The sequence below is a fragment of the Sinocyclocheilus rhinocerous genome, unplaced genomic scaffold (genome assembly GCF_001515625.1).
Source record: "Sinocyclocheilus rhinocerous isolate Xijiao unplaced genomic scaffold, SAMN03320098_v1.1 scaffold1319, whole genome shotgun sequence".
In the NCBI taxonomy this organism is placed as follows: Eukaryota; Metazoa; Chordata; class Actinopteri; order Cypriniformes; family Cyprinidae; genus Sinocyclocheilus; species Sinocyclocheilus rhinocerous.
In genome coordinates, this window is record NW_015650691.1 from 752,116 (window position 1) to 773,244 (window position 21,129).

At 35.5% G+C, this 21,129-nt stretch overlaps 2 protein-coding genes across 2 annotated transcripts in view; both read left to right on the top strand.

Annotated features, from left to right (window-relative positions):
* The window catches only part of pho (phoenix), a 17,259-nt gene extending 8,111 nt beyond the window's left edge, over window positions 1-9,148 (top strand). The window contains exons 3-5 of the mRNA XM_016517309.1: window positions 3,215-3,312; window positions 3,399-3,456; window positions 3,792-9,148. Coding sequence (XP_016372795.1) covers window positions 3,215-3,312; window positions 3,399-3,456; window positions 3,792-8,468 — 4,833 coding nt within the window. The 3' untranslated portion in view covers window positions 8,469-9,148. The remainder of the gene's footprint in view (window positions 1-3,214; window positions 3,313-3,398; window positions 3,457-3,791) is intronic.
* Window positions 9,149-9,862: 714 nt separating this feature from the next.
* aspa (aspartoacylase) lies at window positions 9,863-19,955 on the top strand. Its single transcript, XM_016517310.1, has 6 exons — window positions 9,863-10,539; window positions 13,086-13,281; window positions 13,828-13,921; window positions 14,266-14,373; window positions 19,271-19,380; window positions 19,627-19,955. The coding sequence occupies exons 1-6, from the start codon at window positions 10,298-10,300 to the stop codon at window positions 19,822-19,824; spliced, it is 948 nt and encodes a 315-aa protein (XP_016372796.1). The 5' UTR covers window positions 9,863-10,297; the 3' UTR covers window positions 19,825-19,955.
* The last annotated feature ends 1,174 nt before the right edge of the window (window positions 19,956-21,129 follow it).

A 21,129-nucleotide genomic window follows, 5' to 3' on the forward strand; every position in this document is an offset into this window, starting at 1 on the left:
GTAAATATTCATCCATGACATTTAATATTTTGGCTTTCATCACTATACATGTCTGTCTTTCTTCAGAAAAAATATTAGCAAAATCAAAAATTTGAGCTGGGGAATATTTAGAAATTTGGTTGATTTGACACGGGATGACCCACTAACAATCCCCAGGTAAAAATAATGTGTACTTGAATGCTCTAAAAAATACTTAAATACAAGCAAGTACATTTGTAGTACATTCTTATTTTTTGTGCTAAATAAAATTGTAAAAGTTGCACACTAGGGCTGAAACGATTCCTCGAGTAACTCGAATACAAAAAATCATCGCTTCGAGGCTTCGTTTAGTCCATTTACTGTAACTACACACGGAACACTGTTTCCCCACGGACCATTATTACTGACGCACAACCTGAGACTAAGCGCCATTCATGTTGATTGTCTTCTTCTCTCTCTGTGACACACACACAGACACACTCCCCATACAGTTATGCATAAAAATACCACAGAAAAAAAGTGAGTCAATATCACACAAAGAGTGTCAGTTTTCACCTCTAAAAATAAGCATGATTACAAATGTGATGCTGATTTTATGCAACGGTTCAATAAACAAGAAGTTCATATTAAGAGACTTACGTTTTAGACACCATATTGCCTGTTTTTGCCAACAAAAATAATTCCAAACACAGCCACAGCACTGTTTTGCGTCTCTGAGCAACATGACGGTGTTTCGTTCCTGAATGAATCAACCATTAAAATGATTCGGTTCAATCACACTGAATCACTTATAAACCACCTACTGTCGGTTTTAATTTCACATTTAAAGTATCTTTTAATTTTTAAAATAATAGTAAATATCAGTATTCAATGTTTTATGTTTAAAATAACAAAATATTATTAATGCATTTGTAACTGCAGGTTGAATGCTGTCATGTCCCTCTGAGCTGAATTAAATAGTGTGTAAATAGGCATACATCTAAATGCCTCTTCAGATGCAAAGATGAATTTTGTTGATACTGATATCATTTGTTTGGTAACAGCCCAAATGTCTTATTATTCTAGTTCACTGATTAAATGTAAGAATTTGACTCAAAAGATGATGCACACTTTTAGAAAAAAATGGCTTTATAAAGGTAAAAATCAATTTAAACGTATTGGAAAAGATTAATTTCTATCACTGATGTGAACTGGCCAGCACACAGAATATGAAAGATATCAAAAACAAGTTTTACACACACACCGGTACGTAGAGAAACATTTAAGTGGGTTTATTCTCCAAATAACTCTAATTTCATGTTGCAGAAAAATGTGTATGGTCTCTTGTTCTTGTTCCAAGTTACCTTCCTGTCCACTGATTTTTGCCTCCTACAAAAGCCACAAAGATTTCCAAGAAAACAGTGAAGGCTTATGTCATGCTTGAGCTTTAGTTAGGCTGAAACGTCAAAGTTAATTTGCACGACATAAATGCAATGTTTAGGTATTGTTATTATTTTTATTACTATTATTTTGATTTATGCCTTAGTTTTAGGTTTATACTATTTACCTTTTTTAAACTAATGTGAAATTGATTTTTGTATTTTTATTTTATTTTTTATTTATATTTTTATTTTATTTATATATTTGTATTTGCATTTTGAATTTAATTTGGCAATTAAATGCATTAAATGGGATTAGGTTTCATGGTTATTAATGTATGATTATAATAATGTATCTTATTTTTTCTTGAATATTAAGTATGGCTCTTTAATAAAGAAAAATAACTTTTTATCCGAATCCTCGATTAATCGGTAGAATACTCGATTACTCAAATAATCGATATTTGCAGCCCTATTACACACTGTAAATACTACCATTCGTGTATTTCTTAAAAGTGTGCTTTGAATTATTTAAAAATTATTTCAATATTAGTACACTTTTATATAGTTATCCTAAGTTTAAATTGATTTTGTTTAAAATATATTAGTAATGTAATAGTTAGAAGAACAGTTTCTCAACTGTGCTACTTAAGTACACTTAATATAAATGCACTAATTGGCACTAACACAATTAGCACTAACTGATTTTAAGTGTAGTCAGATAAAGTACCAGATGTGTTTTATAATTGCATTGCTTAAAAGTGTGCTGTGATCGCTTTATATAAAATTTTAGTGGATTTTTATATATACTATCACCAAGTTCTGTTTGGATTTTCATAAAAAATACAGTATAAATGTATTACTTAAGTAAAACCCTATAGGTTACTGTGCTTAGGCTACTATAAATGCACTAATAGCACATGATTGGATTGCTCGTTCATATGTGTTTAGATGTGTACCAAAATTCACAATTTAACAGTAAGTATACTTTTAGTATAAAGTACTTGAAGTGCTGTATTTTAATCTGGAAAAGTGCTACTAATGACATAGTAATAGTGTACTTGATTGTACTATTTAAAGACGCCATAAACATGTAGTTAAGTATATCGTATAAAGGGAATGCTAACATAATTACAATACATTTGAAATTAATTATTTAATCTATAAAAATATTTGAGCAATCAATATTATAAATACATTTGATATATATTCATTATATTAATCTTATATTTTAAATAATTAATAAGTGTATTTTCTATGTATAATGAGTATATTTAAAAGTGTATAAAAGTCGGTTTCAATTGTACTACAAGTGGTAAGTAAACGCAATTTTATTTTAATTTTTTTTACAGAGAAAGTATCTTAATAGCACATTTTAGTTCATATTCATGGTGTCCCAAAATAGCACAGTTGAGTACACTTAGATGTTCTTACGATTATCTTAAGAAGTACTAAAGAATCATTTTTAGTATATTAAGTACAAAATTTGTGCGTGAAAACGGAGCACTTTAAGTACATTATGGAAGTGTACTGAAATAAAGTGTATTTTACAGCACTTTTTTCACCTGGGACAACAAGACAAAGGTGTTGGCTAGCACAACATTAAAAGTTACCATAGTTTAAAAACCTCTAATATTGAGTTAACACATTTAAAAGCATAAACAACCACATTGTCACCTGTGAAAGGTTATCCCATTTCTTCAGGAAATTAAATCTCATTTTGGCAAAGTCATTGATTTTTACTGTTGACCGTTCCAAGATGCCAGACGTGTGGACAGGTCTGAAGTGGTCGAATGTGGCATCTACATCTACATTCCTATGCTATAACATGTTATTAAATTATGCATGTGTATTAAAAATGTATATTTGTTTTTTAGAACTCAGAAATGGGAGGGTTCTTAAAATGCATAAGGAAAATCGAGGAGGGTTGTGTGAACACAGGAAGAGCAATCAGTCCATCTATACTGGAGTCTGAGTAAGTTCTAATTACAAACAAACCAAACAAATATAATTTTAAACAGAATATAATAGTTTTTCATGATGAATAACCTTCAATTTCAGACTAAGTGATAACTCTGAGGGGGACAACCACAACAGTGATCATGAAGTCACAAAAGTGGTATGTTATTACTATGGACTTGCATAGTACAAAATATGCTTTAGTTTTATATTTATTTGTTGTTGTTTTTAAAAAAAATATTCTCTAACAAATATAGTCACTGTAACAGCTACATGCATTCATGTTGAATAAATTATATTAAGTAGTCAGTGTAAAATTTGAATTTTTGACAGTACAATACTAATGTATTTTAGGGGCATTCAATTATTAAAGAAATGAATACTTTCGTAATACTAAGAAATGTAACTTGATCAGCAAATTAGCATATTAGTATTATTTCTGAAGGATCATATCATGCTCACCTAATCTATTGATTTTTTATTTTATTTATCCAGGATAGAACCATTTTTGTTCCAAGTTACTTTAAAGGAAATAAACAAAAATGGCTTCCACAATCCTTCTTGGAGATGAGGATCCAGGGTTCACTTTCAGACGACAACGAAGAACAGCTATTCAACACCAAAGGAAAAGAGAAGAAAAGAACAACTAAATCTACCAAGAAAAACAAGGCAAGTGCTTCTTTTAAAAAACAATCAAAAAGCAAAGTCGAAGCTCCCAAAAGCAGAGCTGCAGCCAGGACATCATCAGAATCATCTGTTGACTCTCTCTTTATGGAGCAGGAAAAACAGCATGAGACGCATGAGGTTTTAGCTTCATGTTCAGATGCTGAACACTCAGATTCTGCCCATTGCAGACAACGACTTACTAAGCAGACTGTCCAGTGTGCTGAGAACTTGGATGGAGATCATTTAGTGGTAATTGAAGAGACACAGAGAAACTCTTTAGAGGCAGTTACAGAAGCAGCAGTTCACATGGAGCATGATGATAATGCAAGTTCTCCATCTCTGTTTACCAGTAAAGAGAAAAAGAAGAAAAAGCACAAATTAAAAGAGCAAGAGGAAGCAGAGTCTGGTGCAGACAATGTTCATTCAGTTGAGATGGATCAGTTCAGAGAGTCACAAACAACTGAGATGCCACCCAAAAGAACAAAAAAGAAGAGAAAAGACAAAGAGAGGACAAAGACGGCACACGTAGAGGACAATAGTGGTACAGACATCCTGTCAAATGAAACTTCTGAAGCTCCTGAGACCAAACAACCTGAGCATATACAGACATCAGAGGAAATCACAGGATTAAAATCAGTGAGGAAGAAAAAGAAGAAGAAGAATGGCAGTGAAGAATCTCAGTATGAATCTGTTGATTTTGCTCTGGATGTAAACTCAGTGTCTCAGTTTAATAATGTCACTGATAGATCAACTACTTTAAAGACTGTTGAAGAAAGACCAAGTGATGTTCTTGAACATACAGAAGCTGAATTAAATGATGCTGAACACTCCGATTCTGTCCAGTGTGCTGAGAACTCTCATTTAGATAATTTATCGGTAATTGAAGACAGACAGAGAAACTCTGTGGAGGCCGTTACAGAACCAGCAGTGGAGCATGAGGATGACCTGACATCTGACAATAACCTGCTCAACAAAAGCAATTCTTTGTTGCCACCCCAAGGGGGAGACATTTCTATACAGAATGATATTCAACAGACTGACAGTGACTTTGGCTCAGAGGATTTATTCAGGCCATTGAACAGTCAGAAACATAAGAACAATCAAATTCATAAAGCGGCATCTATTCCAGTGAACATCGAGGAGAGCGATCAAGACAGTGATGTGACCCAAATAGAGACAGAAGGACCGTTTGTGTCCATATTTGGACCAGGAACACCAAGATGGTGTGATGGTGACCGCCATGCACATGAGGACAACGACAGCGATGAAACTCAAATAGAGACTGAGGGAAAATCTGTGTTCGTGTTTGGGTCAGGAACACCAAACAAGCAGTTTACAACTCAAGACATGAACGGTACCAAACGCCCAGAATCCCAAAAGACAGACCAGATTCCTGTTGGCCTAAATGCTGAACTGCTCTCAAGGAAAGCGGAAAAGTGTAACAATAAAAAGAGAAAAACAGTGTCAAAATCTCTTAAGGATTCTGATGTTACAGATGTAGAGGAGACCATGAATGTGCAACCACCATCTAAACATTTACCACTAGCCGATGAACCATTAAAAGAAGTTTACTCCATTTCATCTGAGCGCCTCAAGTTGAGTAAACGAAGGGCGATGGAGGAGATGGAAACAGATCCTCAGGAAACTCCTTTGTTTACAAATGATGGACTGAGCTTTATTAAAAGAAAGAGAAAGGAGAAATTGGGTGCAACTAATTTCATACAATGTGATACAAATGTAGATGTGAGCTCTGAATCTCCAGTTGATAACATCACTGGAGTTAAAACAACACCCAGAGAGAACGAGAAGTCGCATGAAGTGGAAAACAGAGTAACGAATGAAGAGCAAAGGGAAGCATCAGTTTTACATTTGGAGGAGACATCAGAGATCTTGGAGGAAAGTGTTTTATCTATGGTGGCAGACAACAGTGTTATCACAAAGGTTAAGAGGAAAAAGAAGAAAAAGGACAAATTAAAAGAACATGAGCCAAGTGTAGAAAATCAGTCGGTTGAGACGGTTCAGTTCAGTGAGTCACAAACTGCTGAACTGACATCCAAAATAACTAAAAAGAAGAAGAGAAAAGACAAAGAGAGGACTAAGATGGCATATGTAGAGGAGAATAGTGCTACAGACATCCCATCAAATGAAACTTTGGACTCTGATAGACCAGCAGAGTTGAGAGTAAATGATCAATCCAGTGAAGATCCAGAGACGAATCGATCTGAGCATATACAAACATCAGAGGAAATCACAGGATGTCCAACGCCTAATGTAACTACATTAAAATCAGTAAAGAAGAAGAAAAAGAAGAAGAAAAGAGATGAGACTGAAGAGCCAGAAGATGAATCTGTTGATCTGGATGTGAATTCTATGTCTCAGTTTGATCATGTTGATGGCGTGGTTGAACAACAGGTCATCGATGACCGCACAGCTGAACATTTAGAAGGTAATACAGCACATATTTTAAAGGTTGCCAAACACAAAAAGAAAAGTCAGAATGCAAGTTCTTCATCTCAAAGTGATGACATTATTGGACTGGAAAAACAAGCATCAGGCTCGCAGTCAGAAAGTGCAGAAGAACTCTTGGAAAAGAAAACGAAGAAAAAGCAGAAATTAAAAGAGCGAAAGAACGCAGAACTTGCTTCAGATATTGGAGACAATGTGCAGTTGTTTCAACAAAGTGAGTCACCAGCTACGGATTTGCTATCCAGAAAAACAAAACAGAAGAGAGCGAACAAAGACAGGGAAAGAACAACAGATAGCTCCTCAAATGAAATGTTGGACCACATGGATGATAGACCTTCAGAAATGAGGGGAAATAATGTGATTCAGTCCATTGAGGCCACCAAGACCAATCAGTTTGAGCATTTACAGACATCAGAGGAAATGACAAGATGTTCTTCACCCAATGTAACTAAATTAAGCTCAGGGAAGAAAAAGAAGAAAAAAAGGGATAGAAGTGAGAAACATCAGTATGATTCTGTTGATGCCAATCTGGATGTGTCTCCGCTTGATGTCGTCTCTGGGCTGATAGCACAAAAGACGATTGAAAGAAGGCCAAGCGATGGAAGTGCAGTGGAGCATTTGGAAGGTAATGCAGCACATATGTTAAAGGTGGCCAAACGCAAAAAGAAAAGTCAGAATGCAAGTTCTCCATCTCAAGTTGATGATATCATTGGACTGGAAAACACTGTGTCAGACTTGCAGTCAGAAAACACAACAGAACATGTGGAAAAAATTAATTCACCTGTCCTTTCAGACAGCTTGTTTACCGGTAAAGAGAAAAAGAAGAAAAAGCACAAATTAAAAGAGCAAGAGGAAGCAGAGTCTGGTGCAGACAATGTTCATTCAGTTGAGATGGATCAGTTCAGAGAGTCACAAACAACTGAGATGCCACCCAAAAGAACAAAAAAGAAGAGAAAAGACAAAGAGAGGACAAAGACGGCACACGTAGAGGACAATAGTGGTACAGACATCCTGTCAAATGAAACTTCTGAAGCTCCTGAGACCGAACAACCTGAGCATATACAGACATCAGAGGAAATCACAGGATTAAAATCAGTGAGGAAGAAAAAGAAGAAGAAGAAGAATGGCAGTGAAGAATCTCAGTATGAATCTGTTGATTTTGCTCTGGATGTAAACTCAGTGTCTCAGTTTAATAATGTCACTGATAGATCAACTACTTTAAAGACTGTTGAAGAAAGACCAAGTGATGTTCTTGAACATACAGAAGCTGAATTAAATGACACTAAACACAAAAAGAAGAGGAAACGATCAGGTTTGTCTGTTAATAACAGTTCTGAGTTCAGCTCTTCTGATGCACAAATGCAGGAAACTGTCACACCTGAGAGGAAGAGAAAGAAAAAAAGAAACTCTGATCACATCACAGATGTAGGTGTTGAACTGACTTTGGAAAGTTCTGATCATACAGTGCCATTTGAAAAGTCTCCGAGCCCGATGTTGAAATCACCTGAAGCAATTACAAAGAAATCCAAGAGAAAGAAAAACAAGGAAATGAATGAAAGCATAAATCACATACCGGATGATAGTGCAGAACTAGAAACTGTACAAACAACGAGGACTGACTCAATCATACAACACAACAATGCAGACAGACAGGCCAACATTATCATCTCACTGGGAGATTCTGCAGATATTAGAAAGAAAAAAAAGAAGAGGAAGAAGGATACTGAAAATAATATCACGGAAATCTCCATGTGTCAGAACACTGACTCAGCTGCAGCAGTAAATGGAGATGACGCACCCAAAAGACCTGAAAAACAGAGGCAAAGGTGTCATGACAGAGCAGGTTGTGTTCAAACTGAGTGTAGTGCAAATAACTTTCTTCATTCACACAGAAAACATGATACCTATGAAGAGAATCACCTAAAGGAGGGATCTGGGGCAAGAGAATCATCTGTGTCTCAGATTGATGATGTGATGTTGCACAAAAGCAAGAAAAAGAGGAAAAGAAGGGAGGAAAGTTTAGCTCTACTTGATAGCTAAAACTCTTCAGTGCACAATAGAAAAGTGTGGGCAGAAGATGATGATGGTATATTAGTTACACAGAATAATACGGGGAGGAGGAAAATGATAAAAAGTAATAACGCAGTGGCGGATAACTTTAGAGCTCAGTTAAACCGTTGCGAAAGAGAAATCATCTTAACCTCTCAGGCATTTAAGACGAGCTATTTGCATAAAGTGTTAGTGAAAGGTTTTCTGTTCATGATAAATGGCCAAGAAAATGTGAACGCAAAGAGGTTTACAGATTAATATAAACAAAATGTCTAAATTTGTGATTTATAAATGTATTTTTAAAGAATTGTTTTGCGAGACATGAAATCTTCAAACACCTGTACATTATTATTGTTACTTGTTTTGTAGATGTGTAGATGATCAACATTCTAGTGACAATGGATTTATTTTTAATAATCAGAACATTTTCCTTCGGTTTATTAAATCATTGTACAGACAAATTATACAATCTCTTCTAGAGCACTGTATCATTTTTATTATCAGAATCAAGAGTATTTTTGTACCGAGGCAATGTGTTTGGTCAATATAATTATGACCTATTTTATACATTTACGTTATGGACACTTTGTTACTCCGCTTCAGAGAAATAAAATATAACGGTTTCCCCGTGTGATAAACATCTTTACTGACCTGATATTTTTCGTTTTCTTTCTCTTTATCAAGAGCTAAATCTTAACATTTTGTTTGAGTGATTATATTTTATGTGTGGATAGTTTCATGTTTTTTAATTCATTTTGCTGTATGTTGACTGACAGATCTATGTATCTATCTATCTATCTATCTATCTATCTATCGTCTCTTTAAAATGGAAATCATTGGGCACCAGAACAGTTTGGTTACTAACATTCATCAGAATAATTTATGTTTCACCAAAGAAAGTAGGCTAAGTTATACAGGTTTGGAACAACATGAGAGTAAGTATATGATGACAATTTTAATTTTGGGGTAGCTATTACTCTCATCCTTATATTAACATTGCATAAAAAAAAACAGCACATCCATTCTTCGAATTTGAAATAATCCATGTCTATGCAGTAGTGGTGGGAATTTTTTTTTTCTTCTGCAAATTATGTCATTATGCCAGTCAATGATAAATCAATCAGTAATCATTCACTAAAGCAATTCATTCAGAAAGTTCTTGCATAGCTCATGACATGCAAAGGTTGAAGTTCTGTTTTTGTATTGTATTGTTTTATTTTTTTCTGTTTAAGTTTGTTGAACTGATGTGTAAAAGCTATATCACACTCATGAATTTCATCACTACTGATTACTTGAGGCTTACAACAGCATTACTTATGTGATTTCACAGTCTTTCTTCGTAAGTCTTTTTTAATTATCGAAATCTCTTTATATAGAAATACTACTACTATTTTAAATCCCATTAACCTACTTTGATTTTGCAACAGGGTAAATAATCAATAATGAATTGGAGTAAATACTATTCTCCTATTCACTATATAGATTATTTTTTTCAGTTGACCCACTATGTTTAGTTTGCATAGGTGCATAGGCCACCTGCTCGCGTTTATTGTTTATTTTCCGTGTATAATCTCCTGTGACATTATGACCACGACCAACATCTAATCGCTCGATAAGCCACAGGGCGATTGTGAAACCCGACCCATGCGCGTTAAGCGTAGGCTAGATGACACACGGACGAGGTTATGCCCTGGGTTTAGCCTTCAAATAACCATTATATAACAGCAGTCATCGCACCGGCGACTAGAGGAAACGGCAGTTGTGTGGAAACTTTGCGCTCTCGTCTTTCGTAAACCGCGCGCGTCCGTAACGCTGTCGCTATGAGTTCGCGAACTAATATTTCTTGTTTACAAGAAGCCAAACGAGTGGCTATTTTTGGAGGCACACATGGAAACGAGATGTCTGGCATAACGCTGGTAAATATGTGGATACAGAATTCAGCCGAGATAGAGAGAAACGGACTGGTGATCAAGCCGTTCATAAGCAACCCTAGAGCAGTGGAGAAATGTACCAGGTACATCGACACGGATCTGAACAGAGCCTTTACGCCTGAGAACCTCAGGTAAATAATAACACCTTGCAAAACGCGTTGTTTTCTGTACAAGTCCGGCTCGTTTGTTTATGCCTTGAACTTTAAATGGAAACGCTTTCATGAAAGAGAGCACTGTTGCAACACTTCCTCGCTCTTGTGTGTTGGAGGTTTATTATTGCGTTCTATATGTGGTGTTTATTGTTGTCATGCATACGTCAGATCGACGTTTTTGGCCGCTGTGTTGCGCCTCAATGTTTTACGTCTCGCGCCTTGTTTGAACGCTGCGTTCTGTTATCGCGTTGGCTCAGTCTAGCTGGTTTAGAACGAAGGAACGCGTCCTTTGTAAACAGTCCATTTACATGACACAACATAACTGAATCGAGCGATAATATATCAGTGGAGCGTTGTTGTCAGGACTGTTGAGAAACGCGAGTGAAGCGTGATTTGGGTCTTGACAAGATCCTGCTATATTGCGTTCTAGACAACACGTAACAATTGTTGATTTCTAGGATAACGTATATATAACATATACGTGTTTGTAGAATGTCAGTTTTATAAATGTGACATTACTGTCCGTATTGCACACATTAATACTTAAAATTCTTTAATTCTGGAGTCTGCAGAAGTCTACACATAATTGGTTATTCAACAGCTCTGCTGATGTTACTCATGAAAGATTTATTGAACATGTTGGCCTTTTCTGACAACATGCCCCATCACAATTAAACGGCTTGTTATTGGCTTTCTGGTCAATTTAACCAGTAAAACAACAATTATGAAGACTGGAATTTTAGTTTGGAGGACATAATTAGAACAGAACAGTAATAGAATACATACAGAAAGTATTCTAGATTAAAACAGTTGAACTAGAAATTTGAAACCAATGTATGAACACAGTCCAAGAGAAAATGCATACACTTCACTTTTATTTTATTTTTTTAGTAAAGTCATTAAGTTAAAAAACATTCATGTCTATAGTATAAATGAGCAGTACAATGTACCAATGTCACATTAAATACAGGGATTTTGATGCTTTTTCTATTTTTTCTTATATAAATAGTTTTGCTCTATTACATTTACATAAAATCTTTTGAAATTTTCCATTTATTGAGAATAGACCATTTAAATACGAAATAAGGGTTGCAAATTAAATCTGGCATGTCTTGGTGGAATTCTAAATACAGTTCATCTCACTCAATGCCAGTTGACACGTCATATAATGTACTATGAGGGGTTACAAAACATACACAATACATCACAACAGATGTTCACATCTGATTTTTTAATGCATTTTTTTTTTGGGACCAGTTGGAAAGCCTAATGAAATTCTCAGAGCTTTATTTTTCAGTTCTCCCTTGCTTTGTGTGCATGGTTGTATGCATCTCTTTGCTTTTTTTATTCCTGCTGGTGACAAAGTGTGTAATTTTGTCAATGTTGTGAAATAGGAATATTTCTGGAACATTTTCTTCAAGCAGTTTAGAGCAAGTTTCTAGTTTAAAATCTAAACTAGAAATGTGCTTTTTCAAAAAAAACAAAAAACTAAATGTAAATAAGTTATTATTTGTGTAATAGCTGATCTTTTTGTCATCCACTGCTCTGTTAAAAGAGTTAACGATACACCTGACCCTAACTGCTATTCAAGGGATTTTTAACACCAGTCCCATGCTATTTTCCTTTAGGACAAAGATTTCAAGGTCTTGGGTAGGTTTGAACTTCTAGGTGTCTTATATTTTACTGGTGCATGTTTATTTAAAGGCAGGGTATGTGATTTTTCAAAAACACTTTAGAAAACTGATTCGGGCCGAATCGCAAAACAAATTTGTAGCCAATCAGCAATAAGGGGCGTGTCTACTCTTGATGTGGAGGAGAGAGCTTTCAGTGCATGGGACGGACATTAGCCGAGCCGAGCGACAGAAAGATAGAGATGGTGGATAAAAAACAGAAGAGGAAAACGTCTGCGGAACGATAAGGCAAGAAGTAGGACCCATGTAAATATCGGATCAGCTTTCCAGCGCTGGAGAGAACTCAAGGAGCGGAGGCCTGCGATCGGACGCCGAGGTTGCTTTGTTTCTTCTCAATAGGTGAGTAACACCGTGTCTACAACAGCTAAAGTCTGCCTACACTGGACGCGATCAAACGACCGTTGAAAACCATTTGAAATGTGTGTCAGCACGTCATAAATAGAACCCGGCAGCAGTTTTCTGTCGGGATTTGTTGCACCGCGCCGCTCACGTCCGTAAACACAGTGTAACATTGGTTTTGCTTTGTTTCACAGAACTAATCGTTGCCTGGGTTGTGTACGTATATGTGGGGCGGAGCTATCAAAATAGGGGCCCTTTTGGGGTAGGGGCGTGTTTGTTTTGGTGATTTCAAATATCAACATTAGCTACCAGAAATCACTTACTCTGCCTTTAAGTCCCAAATTGTGGAATTAAAACGACTTAAACATGCTTCAAAACGTATTTTCTGTTTGTGTTTTGTATTGAATATTAATTATTTTATTAATTGACCATTTTGTTATGTCTTGTTTATGATTGTTGTATTGTTAATATTTATAAGGATTTTTCCAAACACAGTGCTCCAGATGTTGAAGGTCTGCCATATGAAGTCCAGAGGGCCAAGGAAATGAATCGGATGTTCGGACCCAAAGGAAGCTCAGATGCATATGATGCCATCTTTGACCTTCACAACACCACCTCAAACATGGGTTCCACCCTCATCCTGGAAAGCTCAACAGACCTCTTCAACCTTCAGATGGTGCATTATATTAAAGTAAGAAGCTAGCTCCAATTATATTGTACAATGTTATTAAAATAGTTATTTACCCTCTGCACCTACACTACAGTTCAAAACTTTAGACTTTTTTCTTTTTCTTTTTTAAACACTTTTATTCAGCAAGGACACATTAAACTGGTCAAACGTGACAGTAAAGACATTTAAGATTTATTTTAAATACATTTCTATTCATCAAACAATGTTGACAGACAGTAATAAGAAATGTTTCTTGAGCACCAAATCAGCATATTATAATGCTTTCTGAAGGATCATGTGACACTATAAGACTAAAGTAATGACTGCTGAAAAATCAGCATTGCATCACAGGAATAAATGACATGTATAAAATATTAAAATGGAAAACCGTTATTTTAAATTGCAATAATACATCACAATATTACTGTTTTTACTGTATTGTTCATCAAATAGCTGCAGCCTTCGTGAGCATAAAAAAAATCTTACCAACAAAGATTTTGCTTAATGTCTTAAAATAAGTCAAAAAAAGCCATCTTTACACAGACACCTGTGCTCTTCCCCCTACAGAAAGCTATGGCTCCCCACACCTGTTCAGTACTATTAAACGAACACCCACAGCTGAAGTATTCAACCACACGCTCTGTGGCCAAACACCCTATTGGTGAGTACAAAAGTCATTGGATACTCAGCAGGTCAAAGCTAATGTTAAATCAAGTTTAATATTACCCCTGAAAGTCAGCCAGCTGCAAAGAAGTGGAATAACCAGGGATAATATGAAAAGTTTAGTTATCATGAAAGCATCCAGAGCCTCTGCAGATAATTCTGTAGACCTCTAGAGCTCATTCTGTGTCATTTGATGAGACTCCTTTCTCCATGAATTAATATTATAGTGGAAACTTAAAACAGTACCAGCTGCACCTCATTTAACATGGTGCTTCACTGCTGTCTGTGATGAGAATAGACCTGTGCGAACCAGTGACAAATATAAATGTGTTTGTGTTGCAGGTCTTGAGGTGGGCCCTCAGCCACAGGGTGTTTTGAGGAGCAATGTATTCGAATTCATGAGGACGATACTGAAGCATGCGCTGGACTTCATCGAGCTCTTCAATAGTGGTGAGGTCACTGGAGGTTAAAGGGATAGTTCACCCAAAAATGAAAATTTTGTCATTAATTACTCACCCTCGTGTTACCATGCGGATACGTTGTTTTTGTTCAAATCAAAGCGTAAACACGTGGCACAGCTGACACAAAACAGCATACGTAATTTACGTTCAGTGGATACTCTCCAAAATGCTGCTAGGGTGATGCGGAGGAGACGAATTGTTGAATAAAGTCGTTTTTTTTTTCTTTTGCGCTCAAAAAGTATTCTCGTAGCTTCGTAAAATTACGTTTGAACCCCTGATGTCACATGGATTATTTTACCGATCTCCTTGCTACTTTTCTGGACCTTGATCGTGTAAGGATCTTTGCTGTCTATATGGGAGGGTCAGAGAGCTCTCAGATTCCATCAAAAATATCTTAATTTGTGTTCCGAAGATGAACGGAGGTCTTACGGGTTTGGAACGACATGAGGGTGAGTAATTAATGACAAAATCTTCATTATTGGGTGAACTACCCCTTTAAGCAGAGATCAGCACGCTTACTGCATTTACCCTGGAATGTGTTTCAATAAAGGGATTTTAAAGTCAACTGAGGTGGCCACAATAGGATTAGTTTCTATATTTCGTATACAATAGGATTATTTTCTAATATAAACCTATAGTAATCATGTGTGATAGTATTGATAGTGACAGTATGGAAGCATAATTCAATGAGAAATAACGCTATTTGAATGATGATGTACTGTTTATAGGTGCTTCACATTTACGTAACTTTCTCTCCGCTGTGGCCATCTGTTTCTTTGCCAGGATTGTGTGTGACATTTCAAGACAAACAGTTATACTATATATAAACACACTTAGAGACACACTCACTGCCCAAAAGTTTGGGGTCTGTAAGAAAATGCTTTTGAAAGAAGTCTCTTATGCTCACTGAGGCTGCATTTATTTGATAAACAATACAGTAAAATTATGGATATTAGCCTTTGTACCTCATAATTCTCAGAATTTCGAAAAAAGTAAAAAACTGAATTCTGACTTTATTCTTGCAACTCTGAGTTTACAAATCCAGCAGTTCTTTTTTTTCTGCTGGGGAATAAAAAAATAAATGTAAGTCCTAGTTTTTATCAGAATTCTGACTTTATTCTTGCAACTCTTTTACAAATCCAGCAGTTCTTTTTTTTCTGCTGGGGAATAAAAAAATAAATGTAAGTCCTAGTTTTTATCCCACAATTCTGACTTTTGATCTCACAATTGCAAGATTATATCTCACAATTCAGACTTTTCTGCTTAGAATTACGAGTTTATATAGTTTTTATGTTACTTTTTTTTGAGAGTTGCGTGAAAAAAAAAAAGAAAATTGTGAGATAAGCAAGTACCTATTTTATTCTGTAGAGGAAACAGGCTTCCATGAAAACCAGCTATATTTTGAATATTACCATTTAAATAATTATTTAATATTTTGTATATATCAAAGTAATTTTTGAAAGAGGTTTCTTATGCTCACAGAGGCTGCATTTATTTGATCAAAAATATAATAAAACAATAATATTGTGAATATTAAAATTTAAAAATAACTTCTATTTCATACATGTTAAAAAAGTCATTTATTCCTGTAATGGTAAAGCTGAATTTTCAGCAGCCATTACCCCAGTCTTCAGTGTCAGATTCCTATATTTCCTATACAATAGGATTATTTTCTAATATAAACCAATAGTAAATGTGCAGTGACAGTATGGATCCATAATGTCTTCAGATATCACACAATTCACATTTTGAGTAGTTTTCAATAATGCATTTGAATAATGTGTTTCTCATATCGTTTATAGATGCTTCATGTTTACATAACTAACTTTCCCCCGTGGTCATGCGTTTCTCAGCCAGGCTAGTGTGTGGCATTTCAAGACAAACGGTTATGCTCTCAGGTCATTGAGTCAGCAAGCACTTATTTAAATATGAACTGTCCGACCTTGGCATTTCAGCCGGTTTTCTTCTTCAAGCGTTTATCTTCCTCTTTTTTTTTTTCCCCCCCCTCAACTGTGGAAACATTTAAACAAGGTAGTCACGTGTACTGTCTTTCAGCCTGACATGGCTACACATTTCTCCATGCTTCACACTGAGCAGGAACATGTTGAGCTGGGCAAGTGTGGCTGGTTTCTCTTCTGGTTTTGCTGTTTTGTGACTTGAATACTTGTTTGCTAGTTGGTTAGTTTCCATGTCATTAGTAGCTTGCTGGGTTTTGTAGTGTCATGCTGTGTAGAGGGGCTGCATTGTTGTGGATGAATGTCTCATTGTGAGCGCTCAGACGTGCTTTCGTTTGCCAGTGTGGAACCATGTTTGGACCACATCAACATAACAAGCAAAACAAGAGATCTGACATAATGGAAACTATTAATTAGAGGACTCAGGGATTTGAATGACGCAAGAGGCATCTGTTATGAACACAAGCTAACAGCAAAGTGATCCAACTGTCCAAAAGAAGACATTTAATATTACTCATATTACACTTTAAGGGATTTGTAACATAAACCTTGAGCAGGTTTTTTTTAATGCATATGTTCATCTTTTCATAACTTGTGTACATGACTTGTCTCATATGCCCACAAAAGCTGCATTTATTTGATCAAAAATACAGTCAAAACAGTAAATTTGTGAACATTGCTATTTAAAATATTTCTATTTTAATATTAACATGTCAATCCTGTGATGGCAAAGCTGAATTTTCAGCAGCCATTAACAGGATCCTTCAGAAATCATTCATGATTTTTTAAATTATGATCTATGTTGTGCAGCTTAATATTTTAAATTGTGATACATTTTTCCAGAAATAACTATTTTTTAACATTATAAATGTCTGTCACTTTTGATTAATTTACATGTCCATGCTGAGTAAAAGTGTTTAAAAAACATACCGACCCCAAACTTTTGAACAGCATATTATAAAATAATATCATTAATGGCTTGTATCACTATAAAAATAAACTGCCACATGGCAGGGTTCATATTTTTGTCATTTTATCCTATGTTTGACAAAGTGAAACAGCTATACAAATGAAACAACATATCAAAGATAAACTCATCAAAGAGTAAATGTAAAGAAATAAATGCTTAGTGAAACATGAGGAGCACTTCAGCACGTGTCTTCCTTGTAAGGGTGTTTTGTGGCTGTGAAACAACATATTATTGTCATTTCAGACGTTCCAATTAACTTGAAATATGAGATATGTTGTTTTTTATGGATAGTGATAATGTGAAGGAAGATCATAATGGCAACACTGTACCGCAATGTGAGGAATGCCAAACTCTTTTTAGCAAATTGGAAAGTGATATTTTTAGTGACTGTCCATGTCAGCACGTGTCTGACATACTCACAATGCTGAACGTTTATCACATGAGTGCTAGAACATGTTATTAACATGTTTTTATTAACACGGTACAGGATGGAAAAATACTCCGGATTTCTAGACAAATGAACAGAGAGAAGCAGGCAAATAGGTCTGCTTATTTACAAAAAGATTTTGCTTTTATAACATTTTTAGGCCAGCTTGATCCCACTCCTCGCTGAAGCAGCCAAAGCTGAAAAAATACAGCATGACCTAAGCATAATAAACATGTTTCTAGATTTAACTATGTAATGCATATCTATATACGCCTAGTGGCTTAATATTTTAATTACTTTATTGTCTTATTAATACTTAGAAGAATTGGTTGCATAAAGAAAAAAAAATTAAAATTTGCTGAAAATGTACTCATCCTCAGGCCATCCAAGATGTAGTCAAAGTCTGCTTTATTGTCAATTCTGCCACATTTACAGCACATGCATACAGAGAATTGAAATTGCGTTACTCTCAGACCCTTGGTGCATACAGATAACACTAACAGTAGAACATAAAAATACAGATTAAATATATATAAAATACAACTATACAAATATACAAATAAGGACATGTAAAAAAAAATTTTGATAAAGTAGCACAAGGCACATGGCAGATAGAGTGCAAACCAGTGAAATAAACAAACAGTAGATGAGTTTGTGGATCCTCTGCAGTGAATGGGTGCCGTCATAATGAGAGTCCAAACAGCTGATAATAACATCACAACATGCATACAGAGAATTGAAATTGCGTTACTCTCAGACCCTTGGTGCATACAGATAACACTAACAGTAGAACATAAAAATACAGATTAAATATATATAAAATACAACTATACAAATAAGGACATGTAAAAAAATTTTTTGATAAAGTAGCACAAGGCACATGGCAGATAGAGTGCAAACCAGTGAAATAAACAAACAGTAGATGAGTTTGTGGATCCTCTGCAGTGAATGGGTGCCGTCATAATGAGAGTCCAAACAGCTGATAATAACATCACAATAACCCACAAGTAATCCTGTCACTTCTGGCCAAAATGCGAGCAAAAACAGTTGTGTCACAAATGTGTCAATGGATTTTTATGTGAGAGGACAACAAGGAATGGACTTTTTCATTAGAGGAAGCAGTATTATGGATTAATGACTCACATTTTCACCAGAAGCAATGAAAACACCTTAATGATGGATTTTTTTTTATTTCAAACACCGAGCTTTTCACTTCACAGGTTGTTAATTGATGGACTGGAGTTTTGTGGATTACTTGTGGATCATTGTAATGTTTTTATCAGCTGTTTGGACTCTCATTCTGACGGCACCCATTCACTTCAGAGGATCCATTAGTGAGCAAGCGATATAATGCTACATTTCTCCAAATCTGTTCCGATGACGAAACATACTCATCTACATCTTGAATGACCTGAGTGTGCATAAATTTAAGGACATTTTCATTTCTGGCTGAACTATTCCTTTAACAGACCAATTCAAATCTCTCTTTTTCCTTTTTCTTTCCTTTTTTTTCCCACATATTTTTTTGCCATAGGTGTAGAGTTTCCTCCATGTACAGTGGATGTTTTCAGAGTCCAGGAGAGAATGGACTACCCCAGAGACACCAACGGCAACATCACAGCTATGGTGCATCCTCATCTACAGGTATTCTAAATGGACCATCGAGTAAATGCATAGAGAAGTGTGTTTCTTTTGAAAGGAAAGCATATACCCTCGAGCGACAAATAAAAGCATTGCTCTTTATGACAGGGATGCAGGGAGGGGGAAACACATGTAAGAAAATGTGTCCTATGACTCAGATGTTTGCTGTGCTTGTTTTGACTCCCAGGCTTCACTTATTTTCCACAGTAATGGTCCTGTTCCATTCCCTCTCTTTCTCTTTCTGTGTAGGACTGTGACTGGGAGCCTTTGAACCGGGGTGACCCTATGTTCCTAACGTTCGATGGGAGAACAGTCCTTTATGAAGGTGCCAACACAGTGTACCCCACGTTTATTAATGAGGCTGCATATTATGAAAAACAGCAGGCCTTCATGACCACTTGTAGAGAAATACTAGCTGCTAACGCTATCAGAAAAGCATGCAAGTAATGCTTTCTCTTAAGAGTCACTATGACACTCACATGTTTGTCATGTACTGTACTTTATCTAAATGTCAACTTCAATGTTTTTCTAATTCTTGAATAAATATAATGGAGTTTTATGACCATTATTTAAAAAAATATATATATATATTTGTAACACCACAGGACTATTTAATTTAAAAGTAAAAAAAGCCAAAAGTTTACTAAAATTGTCTCGAAAGAGACAGTAACAAGTCACAACATCAAAAATATACACTTTATATAACAAATAAATATATTACAATAGAAAACTGTTATTTTACATTTATTTAATTATATATTTTTACTGTATTTTTGCCCCAAACCTTTGAAACAGTTGTGTGTGTGACCACTTAAAAATGTGAAAAAGCTCATTTTAGTTTTTTATTTGTAATCTAAATCAAAAGATTAAAATGTATATTGCTTTTTAAAATTTTCTATCAGTTTGAGTAATTCAAATAAGTTGTGTTTTGTACTGAGAATGTTGATTGAAATCCACGGTATGTAATGAAGAATTTATATTCCTAGATTTTTAAAATACTACAGTATATAGGACTACCTCTAGTGTATGCCTGCACAGTTCAGATCCTGATGAAATGCACAAGCTCAGGAACAGTCTTCACTGCCCTCTAGCCGCTGATTCAACACACTGTTGACTCAAATACTGACCTGAAACAGCCTTAAAACAACCACAAAATAACCTCTCAGCACTGTGCTTATACATCATGCATCAGGGGAGATGAATCATCTGTCGAAACTCTATGTATTTTGTGCTGTTTGTGATGCGAAAGTGTCGTAGTCTAAGTCTTGGAGTTCCTGACTTCATCCTAATTTCAGTGGTGCAACCCAAATATTGCCTTAATTGAACAAATAGAAACACATTTTTGTCTGATAGAAATAGTTACAAGAGCTCTTACAGGAGGAACATGCAGTAATATACAATATGATTTGGTATACTATATGGTGGACTTTGTAGATTGATGGATAAGCTCAGCAGGCACTGAAAAGCTTTGGCAGAAGTGTGATTTTAGAGAAATATGTGTGCATTTTCCACTGTGATTTTGTTTCGTGATGCACTGTATATGGCTTGTGTAAATTGTTGAAAGACCCATTATTGTGCGTTGTTTTTGAAATAGTGTGATGTTTTAAAATGTCATATCTATCTATGCAAGGAATAATACAGCGGGTAAAATAAGTATTGAACACATCAACATTTTTCTCAGTAAATATATTTCTAAAGGTGCTGTTGACTTGAAATGTTCACCAGATGTCGGTAACAATCCAAGTAATTCAT

What these genes read in the sequence shown, in the direction of transcription:
- aspa (XM_016517310.1), top strand. Translation starts at nt 10,298, where the DNA reads ATGAGTTCGCGAACTAATATTTCTTGTTTACAAGAAGCCAAACGAGTG. An exon ending in TTTACGCCTGAGAACCTCAG is followed by an intron (nt 10,540 to 13,085) that starts GTAAATAATAAC and finishes TTCCAAACACAG; the next exon opens with TGCTCCAGATGTTGAAGGTC. An exon ending in TGGTGCATCCTCATCTACAG is followed by an intron (nt 19,381 to 19,626) that starts GTATTCTAAATG and finishes CTTTCTGTGTAG; the next exon opens with GACTGTGACTGGGAGCCTTT.